The sequence below is a fragment of the Dipodomys ordii genome, unplaced genomic scaffold (assembly GCF_000151885.1).
Source record: "Dipodomys ordii isolate 6190 unplaced genomic scaffold, Dord_2.0 Scaffold36, whole genome shotgun sequence".
Classification (NCBI taxonomy): Eukaryota; Metazoa; Chordata; class Mammalia; order Rodentia; family Heteromyidae; genus Dipodomys; species Dipodomys ordii.
This window is the reverse complement of record NW_012267252.1, coordinates 995,518-1,016,735: the sequence shown is the minus strand read 5'-3', so window position 1 is coordinate 1,016,735 and position 21,218 is coordinate 995,518. Positions and strand designations below refer to the sequence as shown.

Genomic DNA, 21,218 nt, shown 5'->3' with positions numbered 1-21,218 from the left:
ATAATCATTGCACATACCACTTAATGCAAATACGTTAAAACTTTTACTAAGTAATCAATGAACCTTATATTTCAGCATTTCTTCACTGTTTTTCCATCTTAAATCCCATATTATATATTTGTCATGTACATTGTGTTATGCAGAGAATGTTTTGCCTTGGTACACAGGTTTAAATTCTAATACTACTTTTAGTCAGGGATATTGGTTGTTTTAGAGCATTGGTTATTTTGTTTTTGGACAGGGTCTTGCTATGATAGTCTAGGCCAACTTCAAGCCCAGACTGGTCTTGAACTCAGTATTATCCTGCTTCAGCCTCCTGAGTGCCTGTACCACTGTGCCTGGCTTGCACACTGTTTTCAGAATACTGAAGGTATATAGCAAAAAAGGAACACTTGGATTAGTACTTCATGGTCTTGAGCATTGGGATGGGTGCATAATGACTTAATATTTATTATCCTCCCCAAATGAAAAGAATATTATGAATATATGGCTATTTAATATTCAGACCTGTATTTTAATACTTCATACATGATTCAGACCTTTATTCATATATAATTATTATTTGTAGTTGTTTTTCTGAACTCACTTGAAGCAGCTTATGATTTTCTTTTTTTTTTGCCAGTCATGGGGCCTGAACTTGGGTCTGGGTGCTGTCCCTCAGCTCTTCAGCTCAAGGCTAGCACTCTACCATTTGAGCTACAGCGCCACTTCTGGCTTTTTCTGCTTATGTGGTGCTGAGGAATCGAACCCAGGGCCTTATGCATGCAAGGCAAGCACTCTACCACTGAGCCACCTTCCCAGCCCAGCTTATGATTTTCTATATTGTTATTTACCTTGACTCATATATATATATATATATATATATATATGGTATATATATATGGTATATATATATATGGTATATATATATATATATATGGTGTATATATGTATATATATGGTGTGTGTATATATATATATATATGGTGTGTATATATATATGTATATGTATATATCGGTTGTGGGGCTTGAACTCTGGGCCTGGGTGCTGTCTCTCAGCTCTTCTGCTCAAGGCTAAGGCTCTACCACTTGAGCCACAGCCCCATGGGGCTGGGAAGGTGGCTCAGTGGTAGAGCGCTTGCCTTGCATGCCTGAGGCCCTGGGTTCGATTCCTCAGCACCACATAAGCAAAAGGCCGGAAGTGGCGCTGTGGCTCAAGTGGTAGAGTGCTAGCCTTGAGCTGAAGAGCTGAGGGACAGAGGGACAGCGCCCAGGCCCAGAGTTCAGGCCCCACAACCAGACCCTCCCCCCAAAAAAAGTCTCAACCATGATCCTCAGATCTCAGCCTTCTGAGTAGATAGGATTACAGGTGTGAGTCACCAGCACAGTCTCATCTGTTACCTCAATCCTTTTTTCTCTATTGTTAATCTTATTTGCTTATTTATTCTACTTAGAGGAAAGGAGAGTATTTTTGTCTTTATGTCCTTAGTACGTGATCTAATGCTTGGTAGATGTCTTGTGTTTTTGATAAATGACATTTCTTGAGGACCTATATAATGTCTTACATAAACAATGAGATATTATGTTTGAGGATAAAATGACAGATCTAAGTTGTGGTGGTATTTGATAAGTTTTGGTTGAAAATGTTAATGATTAGTTCCAGTTAGAAGACTAGAGTTAAGGATTTATGTGGATTAGTTGGTAGCTTCCTTTTTCATGCTTTGTAGCAGCCTGCTTTAACTTACTCAATGTACATCTTCCCTGGAGAGATCAGTACGTAGAAAGCTTTATTTATTTGGTGCTGGTCCTGCAGCTTGAAATCAGTGTCTAGATACTATCTCTGAGCTTCTTTTGCTCAAGGGTAGCACTCGTCTACGTTAGCCACAGCTCTATTTCTGGCTTTTTTTTTTTTTTTTTAAAGTAGTTTAATTGGAGTCTCTTCAACTTTCTTGCTTGGGTTTACTTTGAATTGCAGTCCTCAAATCCAGCCTCCTGAGTAGCTAGGATTATAGGCATGAGCTACTGGAGTCCAGCTCCAGTACGTCTTGTTCAAAGCAGAATCTTCTGTTATAAAAATAGTTGTTGGCACTCAGCAAATAATGGTTCAGTAGATTAACTTCTGCACTACTGCTTGATTTAAATGTATCCTTGGATGTCTTCAGTTAATATTACCAAGTAGAATTTCTAGTTTTAAAATTAACCTAAGTAATTGGTTTTCATAGAATCATTTAGGATTTTAAACTTGTGAAGATCTTAGAAATCTTTGACAGAGTCTACACTTGGACTGTGAAAAGGTGAAGTCAGCTATTTAAGTCATTGAACAACAGTTCATATATATCTATATGCAGTATTCACTGATAGGTAGAGCCATAAATTATTCAAAGAATTGTATATAATACATACTATCTGATAATACATGGAATTTTGGCTTGAATGGGCTTATGGTGGTTTCATAGTATATATGTTTTTTCTTTGTTCTTCTAGTCATTTTTTTCATGTGTAGTACTTTGAACCAGTGGCTATGCAGTAACTAGAAGGTAGAGGGGGCTTTATTTATGTATCCTGGCAATGTTACTTTCTTAGAGGGGAAGATATCTAGCAATTACCATCTGGATAAGACATTTTTTGTGTTTTTTGTTTTTGTTGGTCATGGGGCTTGAACTCTGGGCCTGGGCACTGGCTCTTCAGCTCAAGGCTAGTGCTCTACCACTTGAGCTACAGTGCCACTTATGGTTTTCTGGTGGTTTATTGGAGATAAGAGTCTCATGTAGGGGCTGAGAAGGTGGCTCAGTGGTAGAGCGCTTGCCTTGCATGCCAGAGGCCCTGGGTTCGATTCCTCAGCACCACATAAGCAAAAAGAAAAAAGCCAGAAGTGGCGCTGTGGCTCAAGTGGTTGAGTGCTAGCCTTGAGCTGAAGAGCTGAGAGACAGCACCCAGGCACAGAGTTCAGGCCCCATGACTGGACCAAAAAAAAAAAGAGTCTCATGTATTTTCCTGCCTGAGCTGACTTTGAACTGTGATCCTCAGATCTCAGCCTCCTGAGTTGCTAGGATTACAGGCGTGAGCTACTGGTGCCCTTTAGTTGTTCGTTTTGTTTCCTTCCTTGTCTCTGTTAGCCTGTAGAATTACATTGATTTTGCATTTTTACCACTTACTGTTTATCTGTATTTATAATATTAATGTGAATTATGAACATATTATTATGAGCTATTGTTTTTTTTAGATGTTATTTTCTTTTTTTTTTATTTTTATTTTTTTGCCAGTCGTGGGGCCCGAACTCTGGGCCTGGGCACTGTCCCTCAGCTCTTCAGCTCAAGGCTAGCGCTCTACCACTTGAGCCACAGCGCCACTTCTGGCTTTTTTCTTTTTGCTTATGTGGTGCTGAGGAATCGAACCCAGGGCCTCATGCATGCAAGGCAAGCACTCTACCACTGAGCCACCTTCCCAGCCCCAGATGTTATTTTCTATAAATTAACATTTAGAAAAACCGGAATCCTGCTGGGCACTGGTGGCTCATGCTATAACCCCAGCTCTTATCTCCAATTAACTACAGGAAAACCTGAAGTGCTGCTCTGATTCAAGTGGTAGCCTTGAGCAAAGAGTTCAGGGACAGTCCAGGCCCTGAGCTTTGGTTACAAAAAGAAAAAGTGAATCCTGAGACCAGAATCAGAATATAATTTAAAAATTCACAAAGTTTGATTTTAAGGTGTGGACATAGATGATCAGAATGCAAATATATATATATGTACACACACACACATAGACACACACACACACACACACACACATATTCCCCCACTTCCCCTCCCCCCCTCCCCCCCATGGTCCATCTCTGAGCTTTGATGCTTCTTTTGGCTCAAGGCTAATACTCTACCACTTGAGCCATAGCACCACTTCTGGCTTTTTCTGTTTATGTGGTACTGAGGAATTGAAACCAGGGCTTCGTGAATGCTAGGCAGGCGCTCTACCACTGAGCCACATTCCCAGCCCCTAGATTGTGTGTGCGTGCATGCGTGTGTGCGTGCGTGTGTGTGTGTATGTGTGTGTGTGTGCGCGCCCCTGAGGTGCTTTGCTCAAGGCTAGTTACCACCTCTGGCTTTTTGATGGTTTATTGGAGTTAAGAATCTCATGGCTTTGAACTCCCATCCTCGATCTTAGCCTCCTGAGTAGTAAGGATTACTGGCATGAGCCACCAGCACCCTGCTAGCTTATATTTCTTGAGCACAGAAAATACACCTTTATTTTGAATAGATAATAAATATTCTCTTATTTGAGTTCATTAAAAAGTACATATTATTTGCCTTTTTTGTTTCAGTATCAAGATAAAGAGGAAGTTGTCTTGTGGATGAATACTGTTGGGCCTTACCATAATCGCCAAGAAACATATAAGTACTTTTCACTTCCATTCTGTGTTGGGTCAAAAAAAAGTATCAGCCATTACCATGAAACTCTAGGAGAAGCACTTCAAGGAGTGGAGTTGGAATTTAGTGGTCTGGATATTAAATTTAAAGGTAAGTCTGTCTTAATAGTCTCTACAGTCTATTACATAAGTAATAGATTATAGGCTAGGTTTTTGTAACTTCACACTATTGACATTGAGGCCTGGAATTTTTTTTTGTAGGGTGTTAACAAAGCAAATTTTTAATAAAATTATCTAAAATATATCTGAGAAGTGTTTTCTAGTTAACTCTGTAGTTGATTATACATGTGGACAGGAGAGCCTTCATAGATTCCTGGTGAAGTCATTTCTGGAATTGTAATGGGCTGTATGTTTACATTTTAACAAACTATGTAAATCAAATTCAGACTTGTACCATTGGATTTGGCATGTATTTATCAATACTGTATCAATTTACCCTCTCAACAACTATATATTTAATATATATTTATTAAATGTATCAATATATTAAATATAAATATATAAAATATGTATTTAAATATCTTGTCAAACGTGAAGAGAGAATTCTTATCTGTTTATAATTGAATCTTACCAGGTTTTGTGAATGTGTGTATACTTTTTATATTCCTCAGGGAACTGTGTCAGTGTGTATTTCCTGCATAGATATTTTCAGTATGTACCATGAGCTAAAGTTTGAGAAACTGAAAATTTTGAGTACCTTACTTACATTAGTAATAGGAATAGATTTCATTATGTTGTATTTTCACACATTTATAATGTACTCTAAGTAAACTCACCCTCTCCATCATTCTTCCCCTATCATTCTTCTTTCTCAAAACAGTTTCAACAAGTTTCACTGTTCTGTTTTTATAGGCTTTACAGGATCTTTGCTTAAATATCTTGCTTATTGAAAAGAGCATGGATTTTATAGTCAAATTCTGAATTTCAGTCCTATTTTATTGTATAGATTTTAGTAAGCTTGTTTACTCCAGTGTTTACTTCATTGTGTAAAATGAATTAGTAATTGTCTTTGATTTTTTTTTAAAGTATATTTTGGAGACAAGGATTTGAAATGAGATATGATTAACAATATTAAATTTGAATTGTTTAATTATATTTTTAAAGATTTTTTTTGCTATTGTTTTTGAAAATGGGTATACATGAGCATATACACACATACATGCATGCACATATAGTCCTTCCAATAATGTCCCTTGGGACTTAATTATGAAGTTAAGTTGTAAATTTAAACCACAAGTTATGTGGCTATAATTTTATTAGTGACTGTAAATATGCCCTGAAGCTTGGGCTTTAATTTAATAAGGTAATTAAAATATTTAATCACAAAGAAGAAACTTAGACTAGTATTCATTTACTTAAACTGTATTTATTTGCCTACTTTCTCCTTTTCATTTGGTTGAAAATTGTAGTTAAAGAACAATCACCAAGAGAGTAAGCAGAAAACCCCAAGTCCTACTTCGCTACTAAGACTGCATCAGATTTTGAAATCCTCACTGCTATTTTCTAGAGTACTTATTCAGAATATCTATCTATCTATTTATTTATTTTGCCAGTCCTGGGGCTGAACTTGGGGCCTGGGTGTTGTCCTCGAGTTTTTTTTATTTTGCTCAAGGTTATTAGCACTCTACTACTTGAGCTACAGTGCCACTTCTGCCTTTTTCTGAATAGAGTAGTGGAGCTAAGAGTCTAATGACCTTTCCTGCCCAGGCTGTCTTTGAACTGAGATCCTCAAATCTCAGCCTCTTGAGTAGCTAGAATTACAGCTGTGAGCCACCTATGCCTAGTGAGAATGTTTAACCTTTACCCTTGCTAGTTACTTGAGGCTGAGATGAAGAAATTGTTAAATCTAGAGGAAAGTAGTTCAAAAAACTAGGACTTAATGCTAGGTGCTGGTGGCTCATGCCTGTAATCCTAACTACTTAGAATGCTGAGTTCTGAGGATTGCAATTCAAAGTCAGCCCAGGCAGGAAAGTCCGTGAGACTCTTGTCACCAGTTAATCACCAGAAAACTGGAAATGGAGCTGTGACTCAAAGTGGTAGAGTTGCTAGCCTTGAGCAGAAGAGCTCTGTGACAGAGCCCATGCCCTGAGTTCAAGCCCCATGACTGGCAAAAAAAAAAAGGGGGCACTTTGTCATACTTGATGCGTGCCCCCTGTCTGTGTTACAACCTATCTCATTAAAAAATCACAGTGTACATGGTTAAAAAGTGAAAAAGGAGGGAATTTGTATTTCTTTTCAGACTAAGCTACAGATCTTTAGATTGAAAGAGGTACTAGCTAGGTAGTTAAGTGGTTCTTTGGAGACTTATTAACTCTATACCTTCGGCATGGATATACTGCTAAAAACAATTGCTGAATTAAGTGGTCCAGGTAAAATAGTAAATGCTGATTAGATGGTTCTTTCTCCTCTACTGGAGACTTTTGCTGCTCTCTTCAAGAATAAAGTTGATTATGCTTTGAAAATTGTTTTTGATTGCTACTTGGTGCTGTTCCTAGGGTTTGACCATGAGTCTTTACCTGAAAAATCACTAAAAATACAGAAGGGAAAGGTCAGGGAGCATTGGCTCAAGTGGTAGAACACCTGCCTAGCAAGCCTGAAGCCTTGAGCTTGAGTTCAAATGCTAGTACAAATCAATTAAAAAAAAAATGGAGATCTCTTCTCCGTTGACTGATCTAGTTTTTGTCCCATCTTTTCTTTCTATCTATCCTATCTATCTATCTATCTATCTATCTATCTATCTATCTATCTATCTATCTATCTATCTATCTATCTATCTATCTATCTATCTATCTATCTATCGCCTGTCGTGGGGCTTGAAACTCTGGACCTGGGCACTGTCTCTGAGCTTTTTTTGGCTCAAGGCTAGTGTTCTACCACTTGAGCCACAACATTACTTCCTGCTTTTACTGTGTATGTGGTACTGAGGAAGGGAACCCAGAGCTTCATGCATGCCAAGCAAGCACTCTACCACTGAGCAATAGTCCCAGTCACTGTTTTAATTCTTTACTGACTTTAAGTAAGTTTTAGGTGAGAGAAGAAATATTTTTGCTAAAATTTGTTTTCTTAAATTGGAAGTATAGGAATGTAATAGAATATTTTATCTTGGTTTTAACCCAAAGTCTCTTAGCCAGACGAAATAATTTGAATCTAAATTTTTTTGATTTTTGTTTTTTTGGTTTTTTTTTGGTCGGTCGTGGGGCTTGAACTCTGGGCCTGGGCGCTGTCCCTCAGCTCTTCAGCTCAAGGCCAGCACTCTACCACTTGAGCTACAGCGCCACTTCCAGTTTTCTGGTGGCCCAGAGTTCAAGCCCCCCAACCGACCAAAAAAAAAAAGCAAGTAACATTTTTAAGCCTGTTCTTAATACATCTTACCAAATCTAAAAAATCTAAAAATCTAAATCTAAAAAAAGTTGCATAGCTTATGCCATTGATTATTAATCAATACTCTTTTATATAGTTTTAAAATTTACTCCGACTATACCAGTTTTTCTAGTCTTTGTTTTCCTTGAATTAATTTGGCAGTTGCTGAATGCATAATTGCAATCCAGCATTGTGGTAAGCTCTGGAAATACAAAATTCAGCCAGGAGCTGTGACTTGGGTTCTATTGACTCTGAAATTATACACTTAATTTTATATGAATCGGCAGTTGAGAGCAAGGGAAAGGTGACTTTCATCAGATTCTCAAAGAACGATCAAGACAGGGACATTTAAGAACATTGTCAATACATTGGCACTTTCAGTTCTTAAAACAGCTCTGGGAAAGAATTAGCACAGTTGTTTTGGTTCACACTTGAAGGAACTGCAGTTCACAGAAGTTAAATGACTTGCCTTTAATTGCTTAGTTAGCAAGTAGCATAGCTCAGACTAAAATTCATTTGTGTCCATTTCTTTATAAATGTGACTAGTTATTGTGATTGTCAAATACTGTTGAATTTGAGATGGAGACATTCTGATTGTCTAATTTAGTGATGCTGTCAAAAGAGAAGGTAAGCAAAGCAGGATGACTTGATACATTCTTAGACAACTCCTAATTATTATTACATCCTTTTCTCATTGCTCAGTGCCTGTCATACTAGTGTGGCATTACTGGGAATTGATGACAGATGTATTGGTTTCTGGAATATGACCAAATCTTCCCTTCTGTTTGTAAAATACATGCTAACATTTACCACTTCACCATTCTGCTTTAAAACTGTTTACATTGGTAAAATGTTAATTGCATCTTTTCCAGAGTTCTTATATGTCTTTTATGTGAGGATGATACCCAATTGTAATTTTGAAGCAGTGATTTCTCATGATAGATTTGCAAATTGTTTTCCTGATACATGGCCTACTGATAATGATTTGACATATTCATACACATTGTATTAGTTATCTTCAAAGCAGTAACCTCCTGAGAGAAGTAATGTTTCTGTTGGGCAAGCAGGCTTTTCAGCTATTTGTAACGTTTGTATTTGCCTACATGCCTGAAAAGGAATCTCATTAAAATGCAGCCAACCAATGTCCTTTCTACAGCCTGTCATGATGCTTTTCCCTTTTGCTACATTTTATTTTAGATTTTATGATCAGGGAAAGATAGCCTTCAAGACCTCTTTTGTCATTTTCTTCTGAGAGATTCTGCTAAAAAACTTCACTTGTTTATATTGACATTTCTTTATATGCACATGTGCACTCATGCACATACTGCTACACAAATGCATGTGTATGTACTTACTATACTATAATAAACAATAATTTTTCTTTGCCAAGTAAGTGGAAAATTAAAGTTATTTGTAGTACAGGTACTACAATGTAGGGTACTAAGCAAGCAGAGCTGATGGTAAAAAGAATATAATTTTCAAGGCCATATGGTGTTTTCTCAGGAGCTCAGATACTGGTCTGAGGTAAAGTGGTTCAGGCATACATGGCATAGGGAGCCTGGAGAGAAAGCCATGGGACTTAAAAGAAAGGGACAACACTGTGGGTTGGTGAATCAGGGACTGCTCTGTAGGAGAGAGGGTCTGGTGATAGGAAAAACTTAGGGAACTTTCAGGTAGAGTTAATAACCTGAGCAAAATTCTCCAGAGGCCAAGAGAGCATAAGATGTGTAGGAATTTCAGGTAGTTGAGTTGGGTTAGAGAGAACAGACTGAAGATATTAGATCTATTGAGAAACGGTCGAACTAGAGTTCAGGCTATGCAGCATCTTTTAAAAGCTTTGTACACGTAAGTGTCATGTTAATGACCATTATCAACATTTCTTTTTATTAATAGCAAGGAATCCAGAGATAGCTGTGGGGTGTTCCTGTTGCCCTATGAGACTGTCCACTTAAGGCTGATGTTTCCCTTGGTACATTATTACTCAACGGAAGTCTTTTTTGGGGACTTCTTATTGGCAGTTCTTCTATAGCTCTTGGTGTAGAAATGCTTATTAGCACTCTCATTTCCTAACTCTTGTTTCACTGTTCAGCCTCAGTCTTTCCCATTAAGAAAGTCCTAAATTCCCCCAAGGGACTGAAAGAAAATCTGCTTGAGAGTCTCTGTTGGTAGACAAAGCTGTTTTCTTCTAGTTTGAGTGTAAGATGAGTATTTCCCTGCCCTCCTTCTTTTTGGTGATATGTATTCTTTGCTGACTTATGGGGAATCTGTTTTCCTTCTCCCAAGGGATGGAGTGTATGTTGTAGAATGTGGAGTTATAACTTAAATTTTGATCTTTTATAGGAATAATGCTATGGCTATTACTCAGGAGACTGTGACCTGGGGATATTGGTTCAAAGCTAACCATGGGCAGAGAAGTTTGGGAAATTCTTTTTTTTTTTTTTTTTATCCAGTCGTGGGCCTGAACTCTGGGCCTGGGCGCTGTCCCTCAGCTCTTCAGCTCAAGGCTAGCGCTCTACCACTTGAGCCACGGCACCACTTCTGGCTTTTTTCTTTTTACTTATGTGGTGCTGAGGAATCGAACCCAGGGCCTCAGGCATGCAAGGCAAGCACTCTACCACTGAGCCACCTTCCCAGCCCAAGTTTGGGAAATTCTTACCTTCAGTTAGCTACCAAAAAGCTGGAAGTAGGGTTGTGGCTCAAGTGGTAGAACACCAGTCTTGAGCAAAAAGACAAATGAGAGAGCAAGTATGTGAGTTCAGACCCAGTACTGGCACAAAATAAAGCTATTAAGTAACTTAAATTTATGATTTAGCTATAGTTTATATTTAAGAAATTTTAATTAGTATTTAAAAAGTTTAATACTTCTTTGGGAAAAATTGCATTTTAGAGTCAAAATAACCAGCATGTAAGAAAACAAAAGTCTGTGCTTTCTTTTTTATTGTTATGATTGATTTGCTTAAGTAACATATCAAAAAGAGTCAAAATAACCAGCATGTAAGAAAACAAAAGTCTGTGCTTTCTTTTTTATTGTTATGATTGATTTGCTTAAGTAACATATCAAAAGTTTATAATTCTTTTGATTAATATCTAGAGTATTTGCAAATTGTTGGGATAGTCTTTTGTTTGAAAAATAAGCACATATTTGAAGCATTAGGTGTATAAATTAGGGAGCATTGAACAGTTATACTAGTTTTTGAAAGCAGTCAAGTGAAAATGACTCATCTTAGGGAACTTTTGGGTTATTCATTTGTTTATTATTTTTTACTTATTAAGTAGTTGTGCCACGGGGTTACAGTTCCATGAGTACATTGCTTCTTGATCAAAATCACCCCTTCCAGCTGTCTCCCCTATTTTCCCCATTCTATCCCTACCCTCAAGTCACATAGTTCAAGTGTTTACATAATGTATATTGGTTTGGCTTTTTGTGTGTGTGGGGGGGGAGGAGTGCTGGTGCTGGTTCTAGAGCTTAAATTTAGGGCCTGGTGCTATCCCTGAGCTTTTTGTGCTCAAGGCTAGTGTTCTACCACTTGGGTGAGTAATTGGAGATAAGAGTCTCACAGACTCCTAAGTATCTAGGATTACAATCATGAGCTGCTAATGCCTAGCCAGATTTAATTGTTATGAATGGAAATTTTAATTTCAGAAAATGTTGGCTTTTTTCTTGTTTCTGCAAACCTATGAGCTAAACTGCAGTTTTTATTTTATATAGATGATGTGATGCCAGCCACTTACTGTGAAATTGACTTAGATAAGGAAAAAAGAGATGCATTTGTTTATGCTATCAAAAATCACTACTGGTACCAGATGTACATAGATGACTTACCAATATGGGGTAAGTGAATATTATATGTTATATATATGGTTTGGTAAATATGATGAGTTTGTTACAGTGATTGTATACTGGATCATGACGTTAATATATTTTCACTATTTTCCACAGTATGATTTTAAAAACCATTTTTTAAGGATACCTGTTTCTTAAAGCATTTTTCATATTGCTAAACTTTACATGAAACTCCTTCAAGGTAGAACTTTTATATAGTGTAAATTTTATTTATTTATTTTTTGTCCATTGGCCTGAATTCTGGGCCTGAGTGCTATTCTTCAGCTCAAGGCTAGTGCTCTACCACTTGAGCCACAGCACCACTTCCAGCATTTTCTGTTTATTTGGTGCTGAGGAACTGAACCCAAAACTTCATGCATGCTAGGCAAGCACTCTACAACTGGGCCATATTCTCAGCCCTGGCTGTATCTTAAAGTACCAATGTCTACTAGAAGGGGTGGCATTTATTTGATTAAAGATGGTGAGGACCTCATGCCTGCAACGCCAAGCACTCTACCACTGAGCCACCTTCCCAGCCCAATATAACTTCTTAGATTCAAGGAATTAAAACAATCTGAGATATCTTTTTGCCCATGTTTTTCTTATACCTTATTTTAACTTGTTCTTTCAAATATAGCATATTGAAGTTTTAACTTTTTTTTTGGGGGGGGCTTGAACTTAGGGCCCGAGCACTGTTCCTGAGCTTTTTTGCTCCAGGCTAGTACTCTACCACTTTAAACTGCAGTTCCAAGAGTCTCACAGACTTTCCTGCCTGGGCTGGCTTTGAACTGTGATCTTCAGTTCTCATCCTCCTGAGTAGCTAGGATGACAGTCATGAGCTACTGGTGTCCAGCCCAAAATAAATGTACTCTTTTTTAAAAATATATTTTATTGTTATTTTAAGATAACTAACATTTCATTTTATTTTGGGGGGGTTTATTTGGGGTTTGAACTTGGGGCTTGTATGCTGTTCCTGAGCTCTTTTGCTCAAGGCTAGCACTCTATCACTTTGAGCCACAGTGCCACCTCCAAAATTTTAACTTTCTCATGTCACTGTGGTAGTGTGGTTTTGGGTATGATGGTTTCTTTTTCTTCTTCCCCCCTTCCCCCCCCTTTTTTTTTTGTTCTAGTACTGAAGCTTCTTACTCAGGGCTTCTTGCTCACCTTTTGCTCAAACCTGGCATTCTACCACAGGAGTCACACCTCCAGCTTTTGGCTGGCTAAGTGGAACCATAATCCTCACATCTCAGCTTTATCAGTAGTTTGAGATCGTAGGTTCTTGAATAGCTTGTTATTCTGGTTCCAGTGTTATTTTCTGAAGCTTACTATTTAAATTATTTATTTATTTTTGGGTCCAGTCGTGGGGCCTGAATTCTGGGCTTGGGCGCTGTCCCTCAGCTCTTCAGCTCAAGGGTAGTGCTCTACCATTTGAGCCATAGCACCACTTTCGGCTTTTTTCTTTTTGCTTATGTGGTGCTGAGGAATCAAACCCAGGGCCTCATGCATGCAAGGCAAGCGCTCTACCACTGAGCCACCTTCCCAGCCCCTAAATTTTTTATTTTTTATTTTTATTTTTTGTGCTGTAGTGGTACTTGATCTCAGGGCCTGGACACTGTCACTGAGCTTTTGTCCTCTAGCCACAGCTCCATTTCTGGCTTTTTTTGGAAATTAGATTTTAATTGGAAATAAGATTTTCATAGGTTTTCCTGCCTGGGCTGGCTTTGAACCATGATCCCCAGATCTCACCCTCCCATGTAGGTAGGATTACAGGTGACAGCCACTGGCACCTGGCAATATTATATTGTTTAACTAGAGGTGCAGCTCAGGTGGTAGTATAGCACCAGCTGTTAGCAAAATATTGAAAAATCTGAGCAAGATGATTAAGCCCTGAGTTTAAACATTAGTACTGGCACACACACACAAAAGTTTTGCTCTTGTTTACCTATACTAATGGAGAAATACATGCACAATTAATAAAGACTTATGTATAATCCAAAAATCAATTGACTTGATTAAATTATTTAAAATGTAAAACATAAGCAGCTGTCCCACTCATTGTGTTTGATCACTTTATATTTTTTGTCTTCGGATGCTTTTCTATATGTAATGAATGCTTTTCTAATTCTTAAAACTGTTAGGTGACTATAAGTTCAGGAGCATCAGACTATGAATTGAACATAATAGTTTGCTACCACACTAAAGAAAAATGTATAAGAAAGTTAATTCCAAGAAATAATTTTATGTATCATTATTACTATGTTATCTGTCAATTAGATATGTATTGTGAGCATTTCTATAAATGATTGCAATTAGTGGCATAGTAACCTAGGCATTTGGTATCAGAAGGATGTGCTAAATATTCACTAGAGCTTCCTGATCTTGTATTTCTGCTTGTAGTTCAAAAGAACCCATTAGGCTAAACTTCATTAAAAAAAAACATATTTTTGCACTTGTCCTGGGGTTTGAACTCAGGACCTGGGTGCTGTCCCTGAGCTTCTTTCGCTCATGCATAGTGCTCTACCACTTGAGCCACAGCTCCACTTCTGGTTTTTTGAGGTAGTTTATTGGAAATAAGAGTCCCATGGACTTTCTTGCCTGGGCTGGCTTTGAACCATGATCCTCAGATCACCTTCCTGAGTAGCTAGGATTACAGGTGAGAGACATTAGCACCTGGCATAAAGTTCATTTTCAGTGAGACAAAGGTTCTTCCCTTCCTTAGTTTCTTATCGAGATGTATAGTTGTGTGATTTTTGTTTGTTTTTGTTTTGCTTTATGTTGTCCTAGTCATTGTTATGTGCCTCTTTAATGTCAGTGATATTGGATCTTAACTTAAAATGTTATTTTTTTAGACTTGGGATTTCAGGGTCTGCCATGTTTAGGAGACACTTTTGAATATTATGGAATGTCTAAACCAAAGAGAATCTTTCAGAAAGAAAATTCCAATCTGGGGCTGGGAAGGTGGCTCAATGGTAGAGTGCTTGCCTTGCATGCACGAGGCCCTGGGTTCGATTCTTCAGCACCACATAAACAGAAAAAGCCAGAAGTGTGGCCGAGGCTCAAGTGGTAGAGCTCTAGTCTACAGCTGAAGAGCTGAGGGACAGTGCCCAGGCCCAAAGTTCAGGCCCCGTGACTGACAAAAAAAAAAAAAAAAGAAAATTCCAATCTGACTTTTCTTGGGGCAAAGCCTCTTAGAGAAAAGCTTCTCATTTTGGTATAATTGTGGCTTTCAATCTTAGTGAAGCTAATTATTAGAAGAATTTCATTATCTTTATTTCTAAATATAACAAAGCTATCTTCTTCAGTTTGTACCAATTAGTAAGAATCACCTTGCTTAATAAGCAAATCATCCTTTGTAAGAAATTAACATATTTTTTCCCTGATACTTCACTGGGGTGCATTGACCATAGAGGGATGTCCTGACAGTTTAAAGCTTTGGGAAGTTTATAGATTTGAATGGGGAACATTTGACAAATAGCTGACCATTTGAAGGCATAAGAATCCTCAGCTACCAGTTACCATCTCACATTGTTCACCTCTTGCCTTCTGATTCCAAAATTAGGATCAAAATAATCATTTAAAAATATTGCCTCATTACCATTTATCTTCAACAGTCCTTTCATTTTGCTGACTTCCAGAGACAGATGTAGTACTTGAGGTATAAAGAGTAGGCATTTTAAACTTCAAATAAACACACACACACACAGAGTGTATGTTTGTATCTACGTATAACATCTTTCTAGTATTGGCTAGAACATAGGTTGTTAAGAGAAATAATAACTCGAAAGGCCTCGAGAAAACTTGGTTTTAGTTTAGTTTGATCATTGGTAGTTCAGTAACCTTGAAAGATGTTGACAAAGCATTCCCCTGAAATTTGAGGTGTTAGGGAGTTTATACATATAGGTGGTAATTATTTCAAAGAAAGTAATAGTAATGAGAAAACATGAACTTTGGGATCAAGTTAGTGTGTAGTTATGCTGAACTACTCAAGTAGTCATGGTATGACTGTGGTGTGTGTTACTAAATAGAAGCTGAGCTTACAAATTTGCTTTATTCTATTCATGGAGGTAGTAATATTATTGGTTTTATTTATGTAAAAGAAATTCAACTTCTCTCCCTCCCCCACTGTATTTGAGGTTGGTATAATTTGTGGAGGGGAAGGGGAAAAACAAGTCGTTTAAATAAGGGTACAGGTGGACCCATTGCAACAATGAGAAGTACAAGTCGTTATGTCGAAAATGAACTTTACAACTTTGGTGGGGGGGGGAGGTGGGGAGAATTGGGTGGAGGGCGGGGGAGGATGGGAAGGGGAAACAAAGGAGGAGGCTACAATGCTTGATAAGAAATGTACTCATTATCTTGCCCATGTAATTGTAACCCCTCTGTACAGTATTTTCACAATAAAAAATAAATAAAAATTAAAAAAAAGGAGGCAACAATGCTTGATAAGAAATGTACTAATTACCTTGCTCATGTAATTGTAACCCCTCTGTATGGTATTTTCACAATAAAAAAACCTTATTAAAAGAAAAAAAATTCAACTTCTGGGATGTTTAGATACTAAATGGTACTACCTTGTATAAAGTATTTTTTCTTTTGTAGGTATTGTTGGTGAAGCAGATGAAAATGGAGAAGATTATTATCTCTGGACCTACAAAAAACTTGAAATTGGTTTTAATGGAAATCGAATTGTTGATGTTAATTTAACTAGTGAAGGGAAGGTGAAACTAGTTCCAAATACAAAAATACAGATGTCATATTCAGTAAGTGTTAGAATACTTGTATGTAGGAAGAACTATTTTCAGTAAGTGTTAGAATACTTGTATGTAGGAAGAACTATTTGCAATTGTTTTTGAGCTTTAGTAAATGAACATGTAGCTTAAAATTGGATGCAACAGCATAATATTAAAACTTTTCTCAATGTAAGCCTCCTAAAAATGGGACAGATAAACTTCAGGTCTACATAGTATGAGATACCAGTTGTGCATTTGTTGGACATACTATTTACCATTTTCTCTAGTAAAAGTGACTGAGCAGTTCTAACCCAGCCAGGTTAATTTATATGGTTATATTTTTATGTTGTAGTAGTTCATGTTTCTCTCATTTATCATTGCAAATAGAAATCGAACTATAGAAAAGGTTGCTGGATAGGTATAGTTTACCTTGGTTAATTTGATCTATTGGAATCATTATTCCTGCAGAGTAAGAGCTCATCAGAACCCTTTAGCAACTGTCAAGACAGTTAATTGTTTTATTAGGCTTAAAAATGATGGGAAGGAGAGAGAAAAATCCAATATAGGTAACTTTTCACTTTCCAGGAGTGAGTTAATTTTGAGAGTTTTTCAAGCTTTGTGCATAGTAGATAAATAATATTGGCATAATTTTTGTGCTTATGGAGAAATTTTGTAGTTGTAATAAAAGTAATGCAATCTAAAGATTCTGGGCACTGGTGGCTCATACTGTAATTCTAGCTACTCAAGAGCCTGAGATGTAAGTATTATGTATTAAAGTCAGCCTGGCAGGAAAGTCCATGAGACTCTTATTTACAATTAACCATCAAAAAGCCTGAAAGTAGAGCTGTGGTTCAGGTGGTAGAGTGCTAGCCTTGAGCAAAAAAAAAAACTCAGGGACAGCACCAGGTGCTGAGTTTTAGGCCCCAGGATGACATTAAAAAAACCCAATAAACAAAGATAAAGATGTCTAAGATTTTTATTTTAGTTGGTTTAAACACTTGTGGTTTAATACTCAACACATTTATCAGGTCAGAATATGCAAGGCCACAATAGTAAATAGTCTTTGAAAACAAAATGATCCCTCTAAAGAAAGGTGTGACTTTTGCTTATACACAGAGAAGAAATTTAAGAAAGTTCATTAGTCTTCTTATACCTGTTTAAACTTTACTGGCAATATTGTTTCATCATTTAAGATTCTTCCCAGCCGGGCGCTGGTGACTCATGCCTGCAGTCCTAGCTACTCAGGAGGCTGAGATCTGAGGATAACAGTTCAAAGCCAGCTCGGGCAGGAAAGTCCGTGAAACTCTTATCTCCAATAAACTACCAGAAAACTGGAAGTGGTGCTGTATAGCTCAAGTGGTAGAGCGCTCGCCTTGAGCTGAAGAGCTGAGGGACAGCGCTCAGGCCCAGAGTTCAAGCCCTACAACCAACAACAACAACAAAAAAAGATTCTTCCCCATCACTTAAACTCAAGGCCCAGGTGCCATCCCTGAGCTTATTTTGTTTAATGCTAGTGTTCTAACATTGGAGGCAGAACTTCTCTTTTGGTTTTTTTGGGGGAAAGTTTATTGGAGATAAGAGGCTCATGGACTTTCTGCCCAGGCTGCCTTTGAACTGGAATCCTCGGATTTCAGCCTCCTGAGTATTTAATATAACAGTCGTGAACCTGGTTTTTCTGTTTTAAGTGTGTAAATACTGTAAATATTTTCAGATTTTACTTTGAGCTTTGTCATCAACTTAATAACTTGTTTACTAGTCTTGGTTTTCAAGTGAAATTTATATTTTTTAGGTAAAATGGAAAAAGTCAGATGTAAAATTTGAAGATCGATTTGACAAATATCTTGATCCGTCATTTTTTCAACATAGGGTAGGTAAATTTTACATTTTAAGACATTGGATATGCATGCAAATCAGTTTCATAAATATTGAGTATTTGCTGTGTATAGGGCATTATAGTAAGAGTTCAAGATTTTATTAATGGTGATTTCAGATGTGAACTTGGGAGTCATAGAGTAAAGAGTGATAGGCTGTTTTAGAACATCAATCAAAAGCTCTTTTCTTCATCTGGTGGTTTAAACTAAGCAATACACAAGAAGGAATGCAATGTGTAGGAAGCCAACATGTCAATTTAATTACTAATATTGGAGAATATGGCTTATATTCATCATGAAATGGGCTTTTTACTACTGACGCTCAGAATTAAACAGATCTAACATTCAATGCTGAATTACTACTACAAGTTTCACTATATGGGCATCTGCCCTCATAAAGCCTATGGTGTGGAAAAACATGTGCCTTTTCTTGGATAGGAGTAATGACTGAATGAGTAAAGATGGTTTTGCTAGTGAAATTCCTTAAACAGAAACATCAAGAATGTGAAGAAACACTTCCACATTCCTCATCCCCCATTAACATATATAAGCTGGATCTCAGCTCATAAGACTAGCAGGTAATATTAGTTCTGAGTTTGTACATTAGTTTGATTTTTTTTTTTTTTTTGTCATGGTGCTTGAACTGGGCAGGGCCTCTGTACTGTCCCTGAGCTCTTAGCTAAGACCACTTTGAGCCACAGCTCTACTTGTGGTTTTCTGGTGGTTAATTGGAGATAAGAGTCTCACAGACTTTACTGCCCAGTCTGGCTTTGAACCATGGTCCTCCAATCTCAGCCTCCTGAGTAGCTAGGATTACAGGTGTGAACCACCAGTTCCCAGCTAGTTTTGATTTCTTATATCAAAAGATAGGCTTAATCATGGTTATTTCTTGAAGGTTAGAGATAAAAAGACCACAAGGCAATGGGATATATCATACTTCTGGGTTTCTTCCTGAATCACCACTCTTTTGATCTCATATTTGTTTGTTTTGGAGGTTTTGATGGCTTGCTTGATAGGCTGGCTGCCTACCATTTGATCCACACCTCCAACTCTTTTTACCTTATCTGTTTTTGAGATAGGGTCTCCCTTTTGGTCTAGCCTGGCCTGGAGTATGATCCTTCTATTTATGCTTCCCATGTTGCTGGGAACATGATAGGTCCTTGCCATTGTGTCCAGCTTTTTAATTGATTGAAATGGGGCTTAGTGAGCTTTTTGGCCAAGCTGACATTGAACTTCAGACATCCCAATCTCAGTCTCCTGAGGATCTAGGATTATTGGCCACTGTGGACTACCAAGTCTGGCTTGATCTAATCTTTTGTGTGCTTTATGTTTGCTAAGCAGGTGCTCTGCAACTTGATTAAGCCCCCTCTTTTTAAGATACAGCAAAAACATTACATTTGTACATTGATTATGTCAGTGCAAAGTAGGGACGAGGGAATGAGATGAGATCTGCGTTAGTGTTGTGGTGATTCTTAATTCATTGGCTAAAAGCGGAATCTAGCTCAGGTTCTGCTGTTTATCATAACCTGGTCAAATGACTGAATTCTTCAGCTTGTATCCTTAGTATTAGAGCAAGGATCACGATCATGATACCTTGTGGGGTCTTGGGGCAGTTTTACTTTGATAGTGTTCCTGAAGCTTCTAGTCAGTGTTTGGCACACAACAGGTACTCTGTACAAGATGGCATTGTTGTTGCCCATTTGTTGTTCATCTCTAGTTATATTCTAGAATTCAGGTGCAATTGAAAGTGTAGCTTTGTGTTTAGTCTTTTGAGGAACCTCCATACTGCTTTCCAGAGCTCCCCTGTGACCTAGCAATCCCACTTTCTGGGCATTTACCCAAATGACCACAAACAAGGCCATACTAAAGCTACCAGCACAACTATGTTTTTTGCATCATTATTCACCATACCAACCCAGATGCCCCTCAGTAGATAAATGGGTCAAGAAAATGTGGTGTGTGTGTGTGTTTGTGTGTGTGTAATGGAATTCTGTGAATTCATCAAAAAGAATGATACCCCATTTGTAAGAAAATGGAAGGACTTAGAAAAAGTCATATTAAGTGAAGTAAGATAGACCCAAAGAAACCTAGGTCCCATGGTTTCCCTTATTTGTAATAAATGGTATACCTCTAGGATAATCTCAGCAGATGAGCAGAATCGCTCAATAGCTATGTACATATGATCATATAAGATGATGCTAAGCAAAATGAACCCCAAGACATGGACACACGAAGTTTTTATTTGTTGTTGTATTTGTTTTGTTTGTTTTAATGTATTACGTGATTTCTTCTTTTGTGTTTTCCTCCCTATAGTTTTTCCCCTATTGTCATTGTATTTGATTTTGGTACCCTGGGTATTGTATATATGTTTATCTGAATTAGGGAAGGGAAGCAGAACAAAAAAATAATGAGAAAAGAAAAGGGGGAACCAATTTGACAGTGATTTGGGAGAGGTAGGGGAGGAGGGAAAGTGGGAGAAAAATGAGGGAAGGGGTAACAAGTTCAACAAGAAATGTACTCACTACGTTACTTATGTAACTAACTCCTATGTACATCACCTTGGCAATAAAAATTAAATTTTAAATTAAAAAAATGCAGCTTTAGGATTAACACCACTAGGGGGTGCTAGAGGGCAGCAGTTGGTAGGGTCAGGAAGGCAGCTTTAGTCTATGACAACTGTTGATTTTAATGTTTTAAGATTGTTACTCAGAGAAAGAGAATTAACACTTAATTCTTTTTTTTAACCATTCACAGTGCTATACTTTATGTATGTTATTAAAGCACAAATCACATATAAGTTTTTTTTTGTTCCATTTTTATTTTAGATTACCAAAGCCTCATAGAAATTGGCAGCACTGGGCTTAAAATTTACAGGCCTGTTTGTTTTTCACTCCTATGCTTTTTCCCTGTAAAGTTAAATAGCATATGTAATATGGCTAAATTATGGTCCATTTGAATGTATAGGTGATAGTGTGTTTTCAGTGTAGAGTTTACTGTAAAGAAAACCAATTTCCATGAATTTAGATCTTTATGTA

The 21,218-nt window shown here is 37.5% G+C and overlaps 1 protein-coding gene across 1 annotated transcript in view; it reads left to right on the top strand.

Moving 5' to 3' along the window:
* The window catches only part of Tm9sf3 (transmembrane 9 superfamily member 3), a 58,470-nt gene that overhangs the window by 7,297 nt on the left and 29,955 nt on the right, over nucleotides 1-21,218 (top strand). The window contains exons 2-5 of the mRNA XM_013017727.1: nucleotides 4,295-4,490; nucleotides 11,469-11,591; nucleotides 16,182-16,342; nucleotides 18,102-18,179. Coding sequence (XP_012873181.1) covers nucleotides 4,325-4,490; nucleotides 11,469-11,591; nucleotides 16,182-16,342; nucleotides 18,102-18,179 — 528 coding nt within the window. The 5' untranslated portion in view covers nucleotides 4,295-4,324. The remainder of the gene's footprint in view (nucleotides 1-4,294; nucleotides 4,491-11,468; nucleotides 11,592-16,181; nucleotides 16,343-18,101; nucleotides 18,180-21,218) is intronic.